Here is a 23,744-nt window from a genome sequence, read left to right as displayed (position 1 = left end):
GACGCTTGACCCATGGTTAAAATTGGGGTTTACAATAAGTAAAGCAGACCGTAGTCTTGTTTGTAAATGGTTAATAAACTATGATCTTCACTCTTTCCCATGTTTTCATTTCGTGTTATAATGCCTACTGTGTTATATAATTTGAGCTAATCAAATGTTGTATGTTGGCTTCACAATATATAGCGCCAGACACACGAAGTGATGCTAACGGCGGCCCTATTTGGTGGCAAAAGTAAATCACAGCAGTACAGTAACCAAAAAGGTATTTTTCACGTCCAACCAAACGGTTAACAACTCTTCACATTAAACTTGAGCACCAATACCTGTCCACTTTACCACCTAAACTGTACATTATTGTTTATGAACATGCATGGAAAAGTTTTGGTAACAAAAGTTGTCCTAAGTATGTACTCAATTTTACGTCAAGCTGATAACGCTACTGACATAACGAAGTCGTCTGAAACTCCTGAGAGCCATGTTTGGCATCCACGTGGTATAACACTTCAACTGAAAGCGTTACATAGAAAACGGTAAACGTTTTTGGAATAACAATGGAATAAATGTTATGTTAATGATTTCATAATAGGCAGCTTCAAAACACAGCGACATAACTCGCCACCACATCCAAAACTACATTTATATAATAGCATTTGTCTGCTAAAAATGAAGCATCATTCGATTTCCATGTCTCATCTGCCTCGAGCATATATTCAACCATTCAATCGCCTGCATATTTACTGCTGTACGTGGAAGGTAGATGTGGGTATTTTTCCCTTATCAGGATAAGCGTTCATTTCCATATCAAAAAGGAAAACACGGTTTGTAAATAAAGGCAAAAGTAAATAAAAAGTAAACTATACAATTTTCTTCTACTATCAAAATAAATACGTTTGATCATTTTGTATAGAGCATTCAGACACAGGACTAGTCAGTCGACGTGTTTATGTCTCCAAATGTTGGCCACCAATTTGTAGCTCTAGCTGCCAGATGGCATCATTACGTCAATATCTTTCCCATTTGCAAGTATGCTGTTAGAGCAGCAACTACTAGAAACTTCTACTGAACCTCCGAGTGAAGGTGGTTGGTTCGGCACTTTGGCTGGTGGGATTGGAGAAGCTGGTGACTGAGCTAGACCTGGCTTCTTTGGAGGAATTGGAGGAGGGTTTCCTCTTTCTACCCTCGATATGGTAGGGGATTTGATCCCCGGGGACACTGGACTTAGAGGACTGGAAACTTTGATAGGATTTGGAGAATGGCTCCCATCGTTCTTTTGGTTAGAAGGACTGGCAAGGGTTCTATAGTCTGTGCCAAATGGAGAACTGTTGGGAGGGACAGATTTGCTTGAGGCCTGTTGACTGGTGAAACGGGAAAGCACCTGGGTGACTGTGTTGCGAGCGAGCTGTTTGGCTGCAGAATTATCTGCTAAGGTTGGAGATAAATCCCTCGAAGGTGGGCTCTGTAGGCCAGAAACATGCTGATCATGCTCAGCCTGAGACTGAAACTTGTGTCGCGCAGCATGGAAGCGTTGGTTGATGCCGACCTGGTATGAAGACTGATATCCGGGGCTCCCCGCTGTTGCCCCAATTAGGCGCCGTGAAAGCACTGGAGAAGAGCATGGAGAGGAGGTTAAAGAAGAGGCTGCTGTACTGCTGGGCGAGGAGGATGCGCCACTGGACGGAAGATGTGTTACCATGTGCAGAGGAGATTCAACCCTGACAGGAGAGCTTCCGGTTTCAGGCAAATTTTCATGACTTCTAGACTTTTCCCTTTGGTTTTCCCCTACGTTTAATTTTAAAACATGCTCGTTGCTGTGTGTTACACTATGATGTCCATTTACTTTAGAATACGATTGTGGAATTTTAGTTGGGGTTGAGAGAGAAATATTGGCTTTGGCTGGGCCATCCACAACACCTTTTTCATTCTGTACACACTCTGTCTGGCAAGAAACCGATAGGACCTCAGGCTTCTCTGTTGAAACACCAGTGGATTTCAGCTCTGAGGTGGGCTTGGCAAGGGATTCTTGTACCTGGGGTGCAGCTTTCAAATCTTTCAAGACATTCTTTAAGGATTCCAACTCCTCTTTTAGGGCTTTGGTTCGATTTTCTTCGCGGTTCAGTTTGGCTCTCAACTGTTCTCTTTCAATATCAAACTCTGATAGCTGTTTTTCCACCTGGGCCTCCATTTGAAGGCTCCGCTTCTTCTCCAATGCCAGGTCCTCCTCCAGCTGGGTCACTTTGGTCTTAACCTTCTCCAGCTTTACATTAACATCTTCAACCTTTTGCCCTTCCTCCACTGCTCGATTGTTAGCTTTTGTGCACTCTTTCATAAGCACAGAAGATAGCTTCTTGTGGCGAGACTTCTCTTCTTCCAGCTGAGCAGAAAGCCGTTTTTGTTCTTTTTCAAGCTTCTTCACTTGGGACTTTTCAAATTCCAACTTCAGGTGAGACAGACATAAATGAAAGAGGAGAAAAGAGAAAATATACATGAGGTTCTGTAAAGGAACATACAAGCTTTGGGCAAAATGGTAAACTATACAGGAGAAATAGACATTTTGGTAAGTAAAAGAAGTAACAATGCGATACTAACAAGGAAATCAATGGTTAGAAGAAGCGAGAAAGAGGCATGTTTTTTCTATAAGCTGTTGTGGGTTTACCAGGCACAAAGAACAGCACAGCCACCTAAAGGAAGCCTGTGAATCCCTAACACATATTTCAGCAGTATTTATTTCTGTGAATATTAAGTAAGTTGTCAATACGATGAACACTGCTATGAATTAAGCTAAAGCTATATAACAAGGACATAATACTCAAAACAAAAGTACATTACGCAAAATGCCTGAAGACTGTATACATTACCATGACTAATGTTCAGGGTGGGCTAGCAGTAGGGGAATTACAGTTTCTGCACATCCATTAGGTTACAAAGCATCTTAAATACAAGCCAGATTTGCAAGGTTATTCCTTTTGGCATTAAGGGGGCTAATTAACGTATCAGGAAATTAGATTACTACTACACTGAGGCTTGGGGTAAAATAGATGTAAAATATGGTCTTTTTGTGAGACTTGAGGACAGAGCTTGTAAATAATAAAAACATTTAATCTAAAAATGTGATTTTTTTAGTGTGCCAGCAGATGGTGCAGGACGACGGGCGGTCCATAAACCCATTGAAAACAATGAATTTTGAGCCCGTACATGTACGAGCTTTGTCATTAAGGGGTTAATAGCAAAGTGCAGTATTTTACAAGCTTATTTATTGACAGTGTTATCTATATAACACATTTATATATTTATACATACACAAACCTCTCCCCTCTACAGCACAGGATAAACTATGCATTATTATTTTATTAAGTATAATATAAAGAAAAAGATTTTGGGACTGTCCATATCTATATACCGTATTGGCTCGGATATAGGCCGCCCCCGTATATAGGCCGCACCCTAAAAGTTTGGTGCTTTTTTAAAGAAAAAGTTTTTTTCTTTAAAAAAGCACCAAAAAACATGCTGCCACTCTGTCCCCCCCCCGAGATATGCTGCCACTGTCCTCCCTCCCCGAGATATGCTGCCACTGTGCCGACACCCGGGAGTCTGCTCCGGTAAGTCCGGGTGGGCAGAGGTAAAACCCATCGTGCGGACGCTCCGCACGATGCGCTTAGACAACCTCCTGTGCCGGCACCCCGGCTGGCAGGGGAGGCTGTCTGAGCGTATCGGGGAGTAGGATGCAGGTCCCCTGCACCGCTGCGGGGGATCTGTATCCTAACCCCGCTGCCTGCCCGACTTAAAGTGGGGGAAAAAAGTGCGGCCTATATTCGAGCCAATACGGTACATTACTGACCATTAAATTACAGGTCATTAAAATCATGTATCAAAAACAGGAGTTTAGCTTTTTAGAGCATATGCACCCCTCTCCTTTTTTTGGCTGAGTACTTACATGTGTTCCACACAGCAGACACAGACCATCACAAATTACTGGAACTGATTCACGGTTGACATGACAGAATGACAATAGTTTTCTAACATACTATGGGCCTCTTAAGACAATAAAAGTTTATTTTTCCTTGAAGATAACTTGGATCTGCGACATGAAGGATTCAAACCACCATATGTCTACATATTTCTGCTTTCATTTTTCTGCTAGCAAAGCCCATAATTCTTTATTTTCTGAATTTGTCTTCATTGATATAAGCAAGTACGTTTATCTTTGGTAATTGATGGGTGGTATCTCATCACTTATTACCTGCTGTGCCAGTCTCTCTCTCTCCTTCTCTAGCATGTATGTAACGTCATCGCCATCCGCTGCATCCTGGGCATGCCTTCTCCTTTCCTCCTCAAGGTCCAAAATAACCTGCATGAGAATGCATATAAATGGGCAGGCCACAAGAACGTAGTTTCACTGTTTACTTTCTGGCTTTGTATCCCCAAATCAACCATAATTACATAAAGAAATAGCTAGCGAAACGGGAAACCCCAACAAGCTGATGCATATTATTGGTCACAAAATTTCCAACCTACACTAATTGGTAGTGCACACATTTCTAGCCTCTTTGGTTGACCATATTAAAAAGGTATCACACCCTATCAAGAGGTAATCTTACAATTCTCCAAATGTATTCAAGGACAGTGTAAGGACCACATATGGAACTACTGACCATATTACTGCTTGCTGTAGGGGTACTATTTTATTCTATTGCCTTGTAACTATCATACTGATCTCAAAAGTGAATGTGCCTTAAGGTAAGAGCATCATAAATAAGTCATGCACTGTCATGTAGCCCCAAAGTTCAAGCTCTCCTACCAGTTCTCACGTTAGTGAATAAACCCCATAATGTTTTAAAGGTCCCAGCGTTGAAAGTGTCCTTAACAGAGTTTAACGCCTTTCAATGGGCCAGTCAAGGATCTCATATGAAAATATATGTGTGCCTTCCGAATAATGTACAATACACCTCAACACCACTGGAGGGAGCCCCTGTTACATTAACAATGCTAAAACTGCAAGAACTGAAAAGGGGACCTACACTATTTATAAAGTGTGTGTGTGTGTGTGTGTGTGTGTGTGTGTGTGTGTGTGTGTGTGTGTGTGTGTGTGTGTGTGTGTGTGTGTGTGTGTGTGTGTGTGTGTGTGTGTGTGTAAATATATACATTTACAAACTCCAAAAACCTCTATGGCAATTGAAATCAGGATACCTTCTTAACATGTGAGAGTGAGTTTCCTTGAAGATGTCTTTTGTTTAAACATTTTTAAGTGCTTTTTAAATGGTTTTATTTTATTATACATTCTTACATGGTGTTTTTTTAAACAAAGATTGGTTTAAGTGGAGTGCATTTTGCCACACGTGGTTCATCTAAACTTCTGAGCCACAGGTCACGAAGAACAACAAAGCAGGTAGGTGACATCATACAGTGTTATTACTTTACATTCCTTTGGAATGAGTGAACTGCAGACAGACAGAGACACAATATCAGTCCAAGGTACTAAGGACTCACAAGGGAATTAGAAGATTCTTCTGTGTGTGGCAGAACTATACAACAAAAGGAAACATAGCTACTAGAAATCCACTAATGACCACATGCACCGTGATATAGATGCACACAATGGCAAACAAACAAGAGGACAGACTCTTTAGGAGTATGTTTTAGTATCCTGAGTCTATCTAGGAAAGCCGAGATGAAAGTCCTCTAGAAAACCAAGGAGGGCCTGAATGGATTTTGCAAGCCCAAACCACGTTTTCACCTTTCTGTGTCTGCATTCTGCTGCTGCCAGCTGAGCCATCATCCGCTCCTGCATGGTCTTGCACTGTTTCATGACTTCTTTCAAGACATACAAAGGGTTGGAACACACTGGGGGCCTCTGCCCGTTCTTCTCATCCTTGAGAGTCTCATAATCTCTCTGCAGAGCAAGCAATGGATCACTGATATTGTACTTCCCATAGCGTTCTTCAATGAAACTCTCTTTATGCTGGGCCTGAGGAAAAAAAAGAGATAAGAAATGATATATAAACTGCATATACATGAGATATTTTAATAAAAGATGAGGGTCATTAGTTATCTCACGAAGATGTTTCACTGCCGCGTACTGTAAACCTCTATAAAGTGGGCTCCTTTCACTGGCAAAACGTGGGCTTAATGAATAATTTTAATAAAATTATAGAAACCTAGAAAGTGACGGCAGACAAGAACCATTTGGCCCACCCAGTCTGCCCAACCAAATTGTGTCAACAGCTCTACAATAAAGTGCTTCAGAGCTCTTTTTTTTAGAAAAAAACCATAACTTACCGCGTATTTATATTTGTTAAAAGGCACGTTTCCTATTTAATGTGCGCGTACGGGCAGGTTTGCGATTTTTTTTTAGGGTCACAGCAAGGCTTGACAAAGCAAACAGGGCCACAAAGCGCGTATCAGCTACTCATGCGTTCCATTGTTGCAACAGAATCATCAAAAGAAGCTCTGTAATAGGGGTTCACAGGGGAACCGCCAGAAGAACACGCAGAGTGTTTAAAACGGCGAATGATAACCCAAATCCTGCGACGTCAAAAATTGATAGTGACTATCCTACTGTGAGTGATGCAGGAGTCTATGAACAGGAAAAAAGAAATCCTTATCAAGGCAAAAGGACACGCTGTGATAATTTCCTCTGTTTTGTACAAGTCAGTCCCTTGGGAAACACGTCTCCACACCCTCGATCTGTAGTTATAAAGGTATATATTGTATTTATTGTAGTTGGTAGTACACACACACCCTCTTCAAATCTTGTGTGACGTACAGCAGGCTGACCTTTGGATGCTTTTCCAGTATATTGTGGGAGTGCCTGCGTTCTTCTCTCTGAATATGCCCCATAAAAGGTATACAAGCTGGTTAATTCCACACTACTTTCTAACTTTAAAACTACATCCTTCCGGAATACTGGTGCTAAACCTACCTACAAATTGAAAGATTTGCAGACCCATACACTAAGCTAAGAAGAAAACCCATAACATTATAGCATATAATCTATAAAAAACAAAAAATAATAAAGATTTATAAAGTGATTTATAAAGAACAATTACAAAGCAAAACATGGTGCAATCACCATAGCCATTCCTGGGAAGTTTCAGGCTGTGGGTACCCTGAGCCCCCCCCTTGCAGGATGCGAGTGGCAAGTGCCCCTGGCGTCGGTGGGCAGTGTGTCTCGGGTCCACTCACTGACCGACATCGCAGGACACATGCTATATTTAATGGGGGAGTGGGCCGGGTGCAGGAACTACGCTCCTGTGACCTGTTTCCCTTTAGTGACCCAGAAAAGTGGCACTTCACCCGGAGTCTCCATGCGCAACCCACAGAGTTCCCAAGTAAGAAGGAGAATTATAGAGTCACTTAAGGGCGTGTGGTGAGCTAAAAGTTCATTGTAGCCAAGTGAAAGTTGCATATCAGCTACTCATTGTGAAGGAAACTATTAATATGTCAGGAGTCGCTTTCTGCTCTCCCGATGCATGGCCGGGCAACATTCTGTTCTAGGCGCATCAGTCAACTTTATCTCAAAACAAATGCATGAATTTTGTGATCATCAATGTGTCTGATCACTCTTTATAGACCATCTTACAACCAATCTTAGTGCAAATAGAATCTGTCTGGTCCTGACAAAGTTATGAATAGGTGAACACATGCTGTAATCAGGAAAAATGACCAATAAAAGTATTTAAATTGGACCAAAATGGAAAATAAATCTTCTGGTGAAGCTGTGAGCATCCCTAGCTCTAGTACGTTGTCAGGTAAATTTCACTGGGCACACCAGAGCAAGCAAATATCCAAACTATGGCTCGGGTAATCCATCCCTCAGTCATTCTGGCTACTTCCCGACACATCCATATCCGACCCCGCTCAACCACCCAGCTGAAATAAAAAAAAAATCTATAAACTATAAAAAGCAACCATGGTCATCTAGACTTTTTAGGTTTAAATGAGTCACTGCTGGGGAAAATGTAAAAGAAAAAAATGATGTAATAATAAAATGAAGTCTACTGAGTACTCGGGTAGCCTGAGGCACTTATGATAGCTCTTGTGGACCACATCCAGACTGTGGACACCTAGCTGTTTAAAAGAATACTGGAAGGAACGACTAAAACTTGATCTGAACAGCTAATCAGCATAAGTGAATATACACAGCAGCAGATGTAAAAAAAATAAAAAATTATATGTAAGTTTTTAAATATCCAAAAAGGTCAGACAAGGCGGGTCTCGGTCTGGCTCATCCGACGTCAATTGGTTTTGCTCTTTATATTCCCGAAATGTATCATTTTACCTCCTACACATGAAATGTAATAAAAGGATTATACCGCAGCTGGGGATTTTGGATAATGGGCAAGTAGACACAATACGAAATCAAGAATAATTAACTATTGCCAACCTTTAAAACGTTTAAAAGGGTGGTGACCCACTGCACAGAGCTGCAGAATAAGATGATGCTATATATATATATCAATAATAATAAGCGCTACTGTCCTCACAATAGGAAAATCACATTCAAACAAGACATTTCTGTAGGTTTATTGTGTGGCCGCACGACACGGCTCCTGTACAGCATTACTACATATCATCATTTCTCAGGCTTTTGGCTAAGATCAAGTGAGCACCTATGAGAAAAGCTTGGTCCTCTGGCATCATGAAGCCCGAGGATCATGAAGCCTGTCATGCAAAATGGTAAGGGTTAAGAGAAAACCGCTCACTTAATTTGCCCTGTTCTTATGCTGGTGGTGGAGGGGTATTTTTTTTTTACAAAATACCAGCCCTTGGCTGGGGCTGGAATACGACACTAAATCATACTGTTCACAAGCACTATTTTTAGTTGTTTTGTGCATCTGTGGAATTTTGATTTTGAGTCACAGATAAGGTTGTACACTGAATAAGACTAAACACTCGCCTCTTTTTGTGAATGGGGTGTTTTGTGCCCTTTGTCTTCGGGGAAGAGGGGCTGGGGGGGCTATAATTTCCGACTCTTCCTCAGTTTCAGCCATGATGGGAAGGATCTGCATATCCCCCTTGGGGGGTGCAGCCATAGATGATGATTGGGACCTGGCTTCCACTGTGGCCTTTCCATGTGGAGCACCTACTTCAATATTTTCACAATGGAAATTACAAACAAATAAGTATATATCCTTGGACAGAAGTGCTAAAAGTGCTCTCCCAAAATACATCCCGAATAAATATCTCCATCAGTCAGCGATAATAATTTCAAGAATAATAAGCAGCATAGTGGATAAAGTAAGCAGCAGCACTGCTGCAGACTAAAACACAAATACCACTAATGAACAGAGTGTTCTCAGTCAACAGATATCATATCACATACACCAGCCATACAAACACACTCAGTCACCCAACCCACATGCATGTGGCCACAAGCACACAACACTTTCAGCTACACCCTCTCACACATACATACAACCACTTAGACACACAGCAGACTCAGGGAACGAACCTACTGCCATTAAATGCTCCCCACTGGGTTCTGGTCTGTTGGACATTGATAGACGAGAAATCCAAGCCTGTGAATCTCTCTCCCTTTAATACCTTTACTTTGTAATTCAGCTGGCCTTGCTGTTGCACACATAGTATGCTTAACTTTATTCTGTTCATATTTGCTTGAATATAAGCTCTGAAAAATTCCCATTGCCTTATATTCAAGGTTGTGTTAGAGGTTGTCAAATGGAGGTCTGACTATGAGACTAAGATCCAGATCCCCCACAGGGCTGCAGGGGACCTGGATCCTCCTCTCTGGCAGCCCTGCTGCCCAGCACTTCTGCTAGGGCTTCTATGACTGAGCGCCGGCGTGACATGACCTTACTGTCTGAAGCCTCAGTGGAAGTGCCGGGCAGCAGTGGAGGGGGGTATAAGGCATATCTGGGAAGCAGAGTGGCAAGCTGGGGGCAGATGTGCATAGCAGGTTGGCAAACAAAATGAAATAAAAACAATGCATTTTTTTAAATTAAATATGAAAATATATTTTACATGTGAATATTTACTAGTAAAACTTTTTTCCTATAGGGTAGTCCTATATTCAAGCCTTTTCTTTTTTCCCCCTAAATTAATATTCAAATTTGGGGGGGGGCATCTAATTATCAGGGTCATCTTATAATCAAGCAAATACGGTATTACAGAAACATTTGTAGTGAAGCTTGAGGTGCAGAAGAGGTTAAGAAAAATGTATTCATGCCTTTTCTGTACATCGCAGTTTTTTCTTTTTATTATGATTTTTTTTTTTTTTTAAATAATAGTCAACAGAACCAGCTGATCCACATTCCATAGACACTCGGCCTTTGTTACTGCAGGTTTCACCAAGACGTGGAAATGAATTCTGATACCTGAAAGATTACCTGCTAGGTTGCCTCCTGAATGATATCAAAGATTTATTGGGTCTTACACACGAATCGATGGCTGTGCATGTTTATGATCATGCCTGCATACGCATTTTAGACTGGATCCTAGCAGGTTAAGATACACCACCCTTTTCCCCCCAGAAGCCCAGGGTATTCATGCTTCTCCATATACAGTACTGTGAAGAAAGTGATACTTTGCCAATTACGAATATACCAAAGAATTTGAAAACCTGAGCTATTAAACCGGAATGCAGTGGGTGTGTGTGTGTCTGGTAGAAAGCTTACACCTGTGATACGTTTTATTAGGCTCTGAGGTTTTCAAAGCTTATGTGACTCTCCATCTTTTTTATGGTGGCCCAGTAAAAGGTATTACTTCTGCTACAGGCTCCATCTTGCCTTTGACAGAGAAACCAATGCAACAGCAAACAGCATAGTATACCCTCTTTGAATTCTATATTTTTAGATATCAGTACATAATAATCATCTGTTCCTTAGAAACTGGGTAAATAGCTTATTTTAACTTGTTTTTTGTTGAATAAATAATGACACATACGACCTGCTAAGGAACAGATGAATGTCTTAAAGTCCTAATATGTAAAACCATAGAATTCAAACAGGGTGTACTTTCATTTTCACGTGACTGTAGATCTTATAGCAATTATAGGATTTTATTTTGGCTTTTCGTTTCCATGCTGTGTACATCTGTGAACTATTTGGGATTACCTGCAGCAGCTACGCAGCACTGACTTGGCATAGTTATACATTTGATCAACCGCTGGCAAATAAAGAGCTGTGCGCTAACTCTTCCAGAGCAATTACAAACACAATAATCAAGAAAATAATCTCTCCTGCTTGGACAAACCAGCGCCTAAAAAGAAATACCATGGAGATTGAACAAATGATCAGTAAGAGCGTCTCTGAAGGTAACATATCTTTATGAAGGAGCAAGTATAACACAAACTAAACAACACCAATGGTGTCAATCACATCTTGTCTAAACGATTCTAAATGTAGAAAACAGAGGACGGTATATTCCTGGTGAACTATGGTTTCGCCATACAAAGACATGATGCACTCATATATTATTATTATTTATTCAATACATTCCACAACGCCACATTTAGAGCTTCTGCTCTGAAAAGCAAAGTTTCGTAGGGAGTGCACCAGTCCCACAAGCAATGTTTGGGATAGGTAGAAATCGATGTCCCGGGTTGCCAACAGATAAAGAGTAAAATGTTTGGTCCCAAGCCAAAGACTGACTCATAGCCCATTAGTTGCACTTCTGCAGCTGCTGAAAGGTACATGTTGGCTACCCAGGGTCTGTACATAATACGGTATATGTTCATATTAAGTCAGTAGATTTCTAGATTTTACAAAAAAGTAGGTTTACAATTAAGTAGGGCGGTACCCTCTGTGCACATTCTGAGAACATTGCTTGGTTCTCCATGTCCCTCCACCTGAACAAAAGACTTGATGGATAGGATTGGAGAGAGATCTTTTGTGTATTATAAACGATATACTATTATCAAGGTGTGTTCATTGATCCAGTAAAACAGTTATCACTACTAAGGTGTAGGCATAAAGGATATCAGATAATATGATGGCCAGGTGGGCATGTGTAGCCTCTGCATTACACAGATACCCTATTTGTATTTATTTACGTTAGCATGGGAACTGGTGAACCCGCCGAGGTCACAGGATCTCCAATGAGTTCCAGATGGAGATTGTTGTCTTAATAAATATCATATGGATCCAACTATTTAAAGCTTTACTAAAAGATAGTTGACAGATAAATACCTTGAAAGTAGTTGTCTGTTTCCTTCTCATTTTACCATAAACTTAACGGAAACAGTAGTTTAAAGATGTTGTATTTGAGTTTTGCATTGTAACAGACATATTAAAAACACCTAGTGGGGGGAATATTCACTAAAGAGGGAGTTTGCTTGTTAGTTATATACTCTAACTCCCTCATATTACTAATCTCAGTGAGCTTCTCTTGCTCAAAGGGCTAAGCAAACCCTGTATAATGAATAGTTTAATCAGTGAGGGCGGTTTTTAATCTCCCCCATTACCTTTGCATTACGCAGGGCCAAATAAGACTTTCTTGTAGGAGAAACGCACTGAGGTTTGCCTTTAACAATACATAGTGGCATCATTTAGTAAAAATGCAAGACAAGACATTATTAGGTTTCACCATGCTCACAATAAAGAGGACCTTTGGTATAGGGAGATTCTCCAGTATTGTAAAGGCTCACAAATAGAAGACAATTGAAGATACGAGTTGGTAAAACTGAAGCGGTCAATCCTGAGGAGTTCATACAATAAGCAGCGAAGCCTTCTTGCAAGCATATATTAAACTCAACAGGGTCGCTATCTATATTGCTGTGTAAAGTCCCATTACACGAATATATTTACCCTTGGCAGTCAATGAACTATTGCGTAAGACTGTGCATTGCCTTGGTTTTGGTGTCAGCCACTCCCTACACAGCCTATATTCCCAACATTTTCTTAACGATATGTACTGGAAAGATGCTTTTGTTCCATAAATAAGAACTGGGAAGGAAATGCTGGACCTGGAAATGGGAGCAGCACAAGTTGCTGTGTTTTAAAGAATAACAGGAAATTGCAGCAGAGATGACAAACGAGAAAGTCCCTTGAAGATCGAGAATACCGAGGGCTACGCTAAAGTGAAAGCAGGGAGATATGCAAGGCTGTACTGGTACTTTATTCATCAGATTTATTGGTGGTATCTTCTAATAGTTTTACCAATAAACAAAAGTGTGTATATTATATACCATGTGAGTCATTCAGGCTGTCATAATCATTCACAATTGTCCTGACAATTCCCACTTTAGTGAATAAAGCCCACAGTTTTACTGAGGCTGCTTGTTCACCAAGCAGCACCACTAAGTAAAGGTGTGTATATGGTCAGATGCTCCCATAAAAAACCCAAATGCATCTGTGTCATTAGCAAGCTACCCTGCCCAGACAGAGACACTGCAGTAACACGTATAAAGTGATTCTGGCCCAAAGTGTGAAAAGGCTTCTTACTGCCATAGCAACCAACAAAATAGTCCTATCAGCAAGAACCTTTTTAGTTTGCTGCTGTGGTGATAAGACTTGAAACATAACCCCGCAATATACTTACCTTCTGATGGAATGCTGAAAATAATATTGCAAACTAGACTAAAATGTTTAACAGCAAATAGCTATATTAGGAAAATGACTTGTTATTATATATTAGATTTGTGCAAATGCACCGTTTGGAGGGATTTTTCTCTCAATGTCTCCCTAACCTCTCTACCAGTTGCTTCCGTACCCCTGTCTCTTTTTTCTGCAGCTCAGCTTCTTCTCTTGCCTCTTCTTGTTTTTCTGTCCTCATCCGCTTCTCCCCAGTATCATCTCTGTTAACCAGGACTCCCGGAGCACTTCCCACATGGCTCCGCCCTTTTGCAGAAGTATTTCAACAGGCCAGAGCAGCATTTCCGCACCTCTCTCTACATTATCCTGGCCTCTCAAAGTACTTCCACAAAAGGGGTGGAGCCATGTGGACAGCCTGTACCCTATTCCTCCAATCGGGGGTGGGGGGGCTGAAGCGCTCCTCAAGGCCTGGTTAAACGGAGCTGATACAGGGGAAGGGGAGAAGCGGACAAAGAAAGAATACAGAAGAAAATTCATGCAAATTTTGATGCACAAGTTTATTATATCATGATTTTATATACTGTAAAAAAAAACATGATCTGTTGTACTTCTCATTCCAAGTATTTTAAATATTTTAGGTGCTCTACTGAACTAGTCAAACATAATAAGGTTTTGTTCATGCAATTACTGCAATAAAGAGGTCACAAATCAACAGGAAAAAAAGTGTCATGCATACCGCTTACCGCATACCGTGTCATGCATACCGCTTAAAATCAGCACGGATAAGACAGGTCCCTCAGAATAAAACTATGAATGTATAGTTGATTAACTGTTTATACATCTCACATACTGCAGGGCTGTACTTTACTTTTGCTGATCAGCAATATGTGCTAATTACGTGTGCCCTGCAAAAAACACGGCCAATGTGTTTAATGTGGATGGTAGAGAGGTGAATGTACTCACTTTAAGCGAGTAGAATTCCTTTACTTCATGTGTTGTTCTAGTGTATCAGATCTCAAGTGTGTCTAATTCAGAGCAGAACAGAAGAATTGGAATCACCATTCTTTACTGGAAAGATATTGCTGACCTCTTGTCCTTTGTCTCTGTCTATGTTAAGGGATCATAATTCCTAGGACAGAATTATGTTAATGCCACAGAGTATGGATAATCATTTGATGTCTTGCCAAATGCAATCAATCGATCCCCATGCTTACTGGGGAGGTCCTGCTACTCATCCAAGGTTGGTTCAAGGGGTCACTTAATTCTCAGTGTTCAGCTACAAGTGGATTTGAACACAATATTGGCTGCAATCAAGCTTATGTCAGAAATAAGTGATAACTGTCCCATAGCCATATAATCAACTGCCCACAAATAGAGCTTTCTCTGATACACCAGCCATCACAGGTTTCTAGGGATTCCTAGATATTTGGTACCACTTAAAAGTAAATAAAAGAAAATGTGGAAATATGCAATCATGAGCATACAAGCTGCTGGTATAAAAAGCCCAGAATCCATAGGTAACCTCTGGTAGTCATTTAACCCCTCAATGACAAGGCCCGTACACGTACGGGCTCAAAATGCATTGTTTTCAATGGGTTTAGGGACCGCCCATTGTCCTTAAGGGGTTAAAAAATAACTGGATGGGGAATAATAATGTTAATCGACAACAAACTATCTGATTAGGATTATTTTTCCTTTTTTTGCATTGCAGAACGTTACTGCAATGAAAGGATAAATAGTTAGGGTTAACGGGAATATAAAGAAAACGAGCCTGACCCTGCAGTATTTGGGGTGGGCTTTCAGCCAGCACTGCGTGAAAGGAGTTCTGTGCCTGCAAATGTCATTGCAGCCTGTACAAGAGAGGCCTTTATGATATAACTCGTAGTAAACAGGAAGGGAGGCTGAGAGATGGGGGCCTGGGAGAGTTCACCCAGATCTACAAAAAAAAAGTATCAAATATCCCGATATTACTCTTTGGCTGTGTGTGCAAGGGGTGCAGGGTGAGACCCCATTTTAACCCTGGGTACCAGTTAAAGGGCACTCCGTTCTCTCTGACCCACAAGAAGTTTATATATAAAAGGAGTAAGTCCAATTTGTAAATCATTTTGTAGACATTGTGTACTTTTTCATACTATTGCTTTCTGTATATCACAAGGTGTATGTATTTTTCAGAAAATTAATATCTCCTGCAAAGAATTCTTGACATACATTTTTGACAGACAAGATTGTAAAAAAAATACAAAATACAAGGCAGTTAATAACGTTCACTCTGTCTCTCTGCTTCTTGCTGCTCTTGCCTGGGTAGACCCATCTTCTTAAAATCCACAAGAAAAATGGCTTCTCGTCAAGGAAAGGCTATGGCTGGCCCTGCACAATGCCTAGCTAGATCGGTCAGGAGAGTTAGAGTAACCTTTCATATCACCTATGCATTATTCATGGGCAACGCAAACCATGCAGCGGTATCCGGGATGCCATGTCCACCGTGTCATATAATGTGTGCCCTTCCCCGCACAAGCAACACACTGAGCGGATTCTTTATGGCAATACCATGAAGTCCTTCCTACATAGACTCTTATTAGTCAGAGCCCAGCTGGATGATTAACAATGAGTATTGTATTCTATACCACAAGGGAGTATGATAACGAGTCAAGAGTGTTTGTTTAGTAGATTTGGTTAAGATAATAGAGCTTGAACACATACAATGACTAGTATGCCACTGCCTCAAAACAAAAAACCGTGCTAAAAAAATAAAATCTAACTAACTGGCCTTTTAGCCTTCTTATTAATTGTCCCACTTGCGTATTACTTCCCGATCCCATCCCTTTCACTTAATACTGTCTCTAATCAGCTCTGGTGACCCAGGGCCTGCTTTGGTTTTCCACTTAATCGCCTTTATTTACCATTGTTTTCATTCTCTCGGGATACACTCTCTATTCCTTTATTTTTTTTTTTGGTATCTTATCTATTCAGATGGGCTATGCAACATTCCCTTCTCTACAATCTATGCAAATACTATTAGCCTTTAGACATCCGTCCATTATCTCAAATACCTGCCTGTGTCAATTTGCCTCTGCGCATCTCCCTTTGATAACAATATAGTTGTACTGGGAAATAGGACTTATCGTATGGGGAAACCTAAATGGTGTGATAAATATTTTTTTAAAAAGGTTGATTTGATCTAGCACTGCTGCATTTCTGTAAGAAGCGCGTCTGTTTTCTAGACGAGCATATTCTCCTAAAGTTCTTCCTGATTCTATTCTTAGCTCAATTAAAGGAAAACTGTAGCTCTTAGACTTGTGGAAGAGGATAAAAAGCGATTCGGATAAAACATTCCTCCAGTCGGGGGACAGGGTGTGCCGGGACACTCCGCCCTCTTGCGGAAGTTCACTGGGAGGCCAGGTTCATGGAGAAGTGAATGAAGAAAGAAGACACGAGGAGCAGCGGACGAATAAAGAAGACAGAATAAGAAGATGCAAAAGAAGTTGGGGCCCCCGCCTCCTTTCATGAGATTCGTACGTAAAATTTAATTTCGTACAAATCCGAATGTGCAAGTCTATTCGGTTTCACAGCTTTTACCGCAATTACGTTATCAAAACTATCCAATAGTTTTTTTTACTAAGCAATATTGATGTAGAAATATTTGACTTAAAAGTTAAAGGTTATTTTACCTCAGGGGGACTAAGATGTGTAGAAAAAGGTGGCAGAACCAAGCATTTATGTTTTCCTTCTTGAGGTTCATTTCGGTTCTACTCACTCCAACATTACAAAGGCTGTCCGAATTAGTTGCAAGCAATGGAAAACCATGAAGTAACAAAGGCGGCAATAACTTAATAAGGTTGAAAAACTTTGCAATCCTGAGAACAGCGAGTTAAAGGTTCAATTCAGTCATAATAGGCACTTTTAATACATATGAGTGGATGACTCCACTGTATGGAACTACATAATGTAGGATTTGGGAAAACAGGCAGATCTTTTAAGTAATGTTTTTCAAATCCAATCCAATATAATGGTATCAGAAGCATGTATGTGCTTTGCTGTGCTGTAATGTAATGGTAATAAGCAAAGGAACATAATGTAATGTAATGTATGCAGCCAATCAGTGGCAAGAAAGCACCAGGAATATTTAAAAAAGCCCACACAGGTATCATGTGCATTATCACGCATCTGATGGCTGGCGTGTGCCTGGAACATTAGCAATATTTTTGTTGCGCTTAATATTTCCCATTACTCTCCGCTTGGAGCTGTATTACAGTTTTACGGCTTTATGCCAGTTCTCAGTCCAATGTTTTGTTTCCATAGTAGTTTAAAGATGTTGTTATTGCTCATGTGGGGATAAATAGTGGACATGCTGAAATTGCTTAAATAATGTGCTTTTGGGAAACGAAGCACATTTCTTTCTTTTTCACAAGCTCCAAATCATTCATTTGCTTGACTATTATAGCCTTTAGCTTCAACGAACATCAATGGTAATTTTACAGATATGCTGCAGTCATTACTAATAATTAAACCATTTTGTGATTGAAAGAACTTGATTAGGAAACTCAGGGATCAGCACAACTTCAACTACTTGCTTAAGTGTGTTCTTTATTTTCTATATTCACAGCGCAAGTCTAAAATACCCAATGCCGTAACTATACCGCGTGCTACCCTATTCCCTGCCATTTTATACTACCCGATAGATCTGCGGGAAGTGCTGGCAATTACTTGGCCCCTGAACTAAATAAAAATAAGGCTACATGTGATGAACAGTACTCTGAATGACACTTCTAATACTGTATATAGTGATGATATACTGTCTGTAGTAAACAATACAATAATAACTCTTCATAATGAAAGTCTAAGGAGGGACGGACTTTATTAGCACTGCCACAAAGAATCAGCTCACTGCAGATAAAGTATGTTTATTAGAACAAAATGAGACTGCTGACCTACACTGTATTTTATACTCAAGTTGAAAGTGTCAGGGGACTTCCGCTTTAAAAGGGACAGTTTAATGTCCCATACCCCGATGAAGAAAGCGTATTATCAGCATGACAGAAAGGGAGAAAAATTGGTTAAGCTTCTGCGGAAGTCTTATTAAACCCCCTGGAAATCTCTCAAGAGCTGGGGCTAGAGGTGGCTGGTAGTATGTATACCATGCATGCACAAAGCATGGTAAACAGTAAATGCATTCAGCTGAACACAACTTCTGGAAGCTAGGGGGCTAGGGGAATATGCAAATGCATATAGGGGATTCTAAAGAACTGTTACACAAAATTGATGGGGGGGGAATAAAAATGTGAAGGTGATGCAGCCATCATTCACATTAAAGTGGAAGATGGCTGGAGTGTCCCTTTAAGTATTAATGTGAACCCCCCTAGTTCATTATGTATGTGAATTTAAAGTAGGCAAGGTCCAGGTTTGGCTGTAATGGATGGAAAAGTGAGACAAGGAGGCCTCAGTTTTGCTGAACAGGACTTTGTGGCTTTTCCTAGTCAGTCTGTCATTGCTGCTGCCGGCCACAGCTCCAGGTGCCGATGAAATCACTGCCTAGAACACTAAACACTTCCTATTCTGCGGCGGGCTCAGCCTCCAGCGTCCCCATCCTCCTTCTGGTTTGGTTACCGCAACCCTTACAAACTGGAAGCACATTAACTCTTTCGTTAAAATAGAGTTATCCCCTTAATCAAGCAATAAATGTGAAAATACACTTAAGAATTATAAGAGCAAGCTAAAAAAAAAAAAACAACAAAACATAATTTTTCACATAACATATGCGTACACATGCTATATATAGACTTACTTTCCGAATAATACTTTTATGCTTAGTAACTCCGGGGCCTCAAACATAAACATATCGGAGATAATCACAGCTTGTTTCAAATAAAGCCATTCCTATCTTGCACGGTTATACTGATTTAATTTAAATCTAGGTGCATTTAACGATGAGTTAATAGTTTTTTTTGCGGCCAAACAGCGAGGCAGTCTCCCTCGCATTAAGTGATGGAAGCCCGTCCAACGTGGAGCAGCTGCAGGAATAGCTGGGTCAATACTGACTTCAGAAACCCTGTGGCTGATCGCCATTGAAGACAAAAACAAACTCAATTTCTAACAAGTGGATTTAAATATTTACCGCGTTGAGTCCTTATTAAGGCATTTAAATAGGCTCTAAGGTTTATTCTTGGCACTCAAGACCTTCTGTGCTCTGCGAAACAGCTCAGAATTTGGCAGCAGTTGTAAATATTGCCCAAATTGGGTAGTCAAATCCTTGCATAGTATTCTGGGAACACGTGGAGAAGTTGGTGTTAACAGACAGAGCTGTAGGTCCATCCCTTGTTAGCCCCTTTAAAGCAACAGGCATCACACTGATGTGGAATCTATAATAGCTTTCAGATGAGACATGGACATAAAAAAAAGGCAGGATTTGAAATGAAGAGACACTCCAGTTAAAAATGGGACATCTAGTCTCTAGAAGATCTCGCAGATTTATAATTTGGGGTATTGTGTCATTAATCAAGTTAACAATCTCATTGTAAAAACAGGACATACCTTTATTGCCTCAATGACAAGATCCCTCGCTTCCAGTTCCCCTTCTAAGATGCTCAGCAGCGTCAGCAATTCTGGTTTGCTGAGTTTTTCCAGATTCATTGTGTCCCCCCTAGAAAAAAGGAAGCAGACATGAGATACGAAGCATAAAACTACAGTCACAACATTGACCACACAGGAACATGTAGAACGCTTTTCATTTACGATCTCCACGTAAAGGCATTTCCACATGAAACTAGCAAACGCAGCTTGATTCCATTAGATTTCTAACAATCCCTGCAAGTCAGACACATCCCCAACCAAATGTCATCTGAGTTGTATTTCCTCCTATATAAAGCATGGTTGTTAACTATTACACAGGGCCAGTTTAGCTCTTCTTCTAAGGAACCCTCAACCTGGATTGGCCCTATACATTGCATATACAGAATCTCGTTGTAGTTATAGAATACCTTCAGCCGTAGACAGAATGGTTTGTGCATAAAAGTGGGATGCAGGTGAGATGAAATGTGATCGGTTTTTCCTCAAACACATGGATTAATAAAACAAACCTGCTTTGTTCCTGCATTTGGATTTTATGGAGATGTGTTTTCGTATTTTAAGCGTGGGCGTTGCTCTCGGCTGTCAGTCAGCGATCAGACAAGAAGATTACATTTAATTATGCCTGATGTATAAACGCGTATTTATTAAATGCCTGTCAGAGAGGGACATCAGAAAGAGAAAAGATTTATGAGCTTGTTTACCTGCGCTAAAGCAAGTCGCTACCAGGTTTCAGGGCTGGGACACAGATGGCAGAATCCTACTTTCCCTATTAGGGAGATGGAAATAACTAATAAACAAAAATAATAAAAATGAGGAAACCCCAAAGCAGGAATAAAAAAAAAAAAAAAGTCTTAGTAGGCAGCAATATTTTTTGGTCCCGCCAAAAGGTATCCACCCAGGATTATGCCCAATGAACCTGCGGGTAAATCGGGAAGTCATGTGAAGCCATGAGAAATCTGGTGGCCTGAAATGTAACTGGTGAATGAGGGCAAAGTTGAATAAAAGCTAATATCTCAAGCTGGCCTCTTCCTACACACATAATCGCTTAACCACTTCTCTATCTATAATGTGGAACCCAACTTTTTCTGATACCCACAACAGCATACCTAGAGATGAATAAAGCCAGATACATTGTGATACAGACACACTACCACATACAACGCTTCAATCACAAAGCTTTAGATTTGAAGGCGAGTTCTTATTCAGTTGTGTTTTCCCATACTACACCCTAAAAATGCATAAGACATTGGAGCAAAATGACACAAAGGAAATAAATGATTGAAATAAATAAAAGCCACAGAAAGAGGGCGCAATCACTGTATTCCACTGTGAAATAACCTGAAAATATCGCCTTTCTGCCCATTTCCCTTAGGATTCTAAGTTAAATTATTAATACTCTACATCTGTCTAGGTTTCAAAAAAGCAGCAAAGCCTAAAAAATAAACCTAGAGTAGGTTTGAAATGGATCACAGAGTTGATGACTATTTTTGTGTATGAGTGGAAAAAATAATCAATAATTCAAGTTCTTGTTTTCTTAAAAATGAGTAGTCTTGCTGTAGAAATATCAGAGATTTTAATAGCTATAGAACATCTTCTGTTATTGAACTGCTCTGAAAGATCATTCATATGCCTGGGGAGGACTTCATCCACATTTAAACATAACGGCACAGGATCAGAAGGAGGACATGGCCATGTTTATTTGAATTAACTGAAGGATTATTGTGTAACGGCAACAGTGCCTGTCTAGAGGAGCGTGCAAAATTGGGTAAAGTCCAGTAATGTGAAGAGTGAGATGCCCTATGATGCTTCCGCCAAACAGAAAACATAGAAAGCAATGCTGAGGAGACATCACACTTGCTTTTCTACTTGCCCCTTTCTGATCCGATCCGTAGGACAGGAGCACCGAGTATTTGAGCAGAGTATTTGAGCAGGTGTTTAGTTTCCCTATCATGCCACTAGCAGCCTACCTAGAATATCTCTGCATACAAATGGAAATAAGACTGCCGTGTGATTCCAAAGTTTCAAATTCTATGAAAATGTAGGGAGTAAAAGAAACCTTCCCACTAACGCTTGTAAGATTAATTCTAAGCATATGTTCGGTATAGGATCCCAATACAGGGTATTAGGATGTTTCCTGGTGTGTCCCAATCCTAATTTCATTGTCCAAACCAGAGCCGGAAAGAATTCCAAATGGCCCTTTATGGTCGCATTGTGTGTCATATGGAACCTCTGGGGACTTTAGGCAGCTGCACATTTCCACTCTGCCACCCATCAGCCCTCTCCACATCAGGGAGCTCGGAGGTGCAAGTGAAGAAGTTTTGCGGCGTCTAGATAAGCCAGCACAGATCTTTACAAGACAAGCGCTTTCCGCATCCTCCGCTGTGCGCCATTAATATCAAGAGTATACCGCTGACGGGCCGAGCCGTAGAGATACGATTCTGACAGATTACCCTCTGGGCTCAAGCTGATGGTGGTATTCCACCATACCCTTTACCTCAGTCTTTGCTGATGCTTACATATAACATCTCGGGGGGGGGGGGTCAATTACAGATAATGCTGAATCTTATAAAAATATTAAAAACTCCCTGACGTGTTTACAGTAACTTGAGAGAACATGTAAATAGCCCATTGTTTAACGCGGGTCGTATTTAGGAACACGTTAAATATTCATACACTGCTGGCTAGTAGTGAGCTGGCTCTAATAACTACTGACAGTAGTCAATTAGCAAGCGGAGCTCTAATCAATTGTACCGTGGATGGTTTCCGAGGATTAGAGTCATGGATTTGCAGATCAGCTTAAATCCATTGGCCGGGGCTATTTATGCAACTCTGCCATCAGCTCTGAGGACCCACGGTGAATTTTAAAAAGTCTGACAGCAAAAGAAAAGCAGATCTGGCACGTGCACCTTTTGCTGGCATACACGAGGAACACTGCCAACAAAAACCGTATTAATTCATCCCCTAATTGTCAAGTTACTTTGCTTAAAATAATCTTCCCCCTGCTAGGAAGCCTACAAAATGTGATATCTACTGTCAAGGACAACGTAGGGCATATAAGATTACAAAATGACTGAACGGTAAAAATGGACTGTGTGAATTGAATATTTTTAAATACAGCACCCCTTTATTACTGTGGATATGGTTAGGTAGCCATCACACGCTTAAAAAAAAAAAAAAAGTCTAATACTGTCAAAGAAATCCAAAACCTGAAGAAGACCCGAGGTCCTGAAAGCCTATGTACGTCTTTTTTCTACGTTGGCCCAATAAAGAGGGATTAACGTCCAGACGCCATATTAAAAGAAATGACGTTTTTAATATTTAATAATATCTTTGTTTTGTCTTTATTATTATACCGTATCATGTAGCATATGGGACTCGGTGTATTTGCTGCCTTCACGCTATTTGGGTGCCAGTATTTTTATGACATGGCAGCATTGTCAGCTACGCTGGCTTAGCCATGGTGTTGGCAAGTGTATGGGCTAGTAGTAATGTCACCCTACCAGAAGCTTAGCAACAGCTGAAAAAAATCTGTATAAAGTTAGGGCAAGCGATTTATGCTGGCAAAGAAATGTCTGAAAACATAGGTCCAAACCAAATATTATATATATTTAGTGTCAGTTGGTTTAGAGCCAGTGCCCTTCATGAATTCCTATTATTATGGCATAATAAAAAATATGCAAAAAAGGGTTTTAT

The 23,744-nt window shown here is 40.5% G+C and overlaps 1 protein-coding gene and 1 long non-coding RNA gene across 2 annotated transcripts in view; both read right to left on the bottom strand.

The window, feature by feature from the left end:
- Positions 1-658: 658 nt before the first annotated feature.
- The window catches only part of CTTNBP2NL (CTTNBP2 N-terminal like), a 38,964-nt gene continuing 15,878 nt past the window's right edge, over positions 659-23,744 (bottom strand). Inside the window, exons 2-5 of the mRNA XM_053457586.1 lie at positions 20,016-20,124; positions 5,732-5,962; positions 4,238-4,345; positions 659-2,434 (exon numbers count right to left, since the gene is read on the bottom strand). Of these exons, the coding sequence (XP_053313561.1) occupies positions 977-2,434; positions 4,238-4,345; positions 5,732-5,962; positions 20,016-20,114 (1,896 nt within the window). The 5' untranslated portion in view covers positions 20,115-20,124 and the 3' untranslated portion in view covers positions 659-976. The remainder of the gene's footprint in view (positions 2,435-4,237; positions 4,346-5,731; positions 5,963-20,015; positions 20,125-23,744) is intronic.
- Positions 16,446-17,215, bottom strand: LOC128475133 (uncharacterized). Its single transcript, XR_008346444.1, has 2 exons — positions 16,934-17,215; positions 16,446-16,541 (listed from the first exon to the last, which is right to left on the bottom strand). It is a non-coding gene; the product is annotated as an uncharacterized LOC128475133 (long non-coding RNA).

The sequence above is a fragment of the Spea bombifrons genome, chromosome 2 (assembly GCF_027358695.1).
Source record: "Spea bombifrons isolate aSpeBom1 chromosome 2, aSpeBom1.2.pri, whole genome shotgun sequence".
Lineage (NCBI taxonomy): Eukaryota > Metazoa > Chordata > Amphibia > Anura > Pelobatidae > Spea > Spea bombifrons.
Note: the sequence above shows the minus strand (reverse complement) of the source record. Positions and strands in the feature narration are given on the sequence as shown.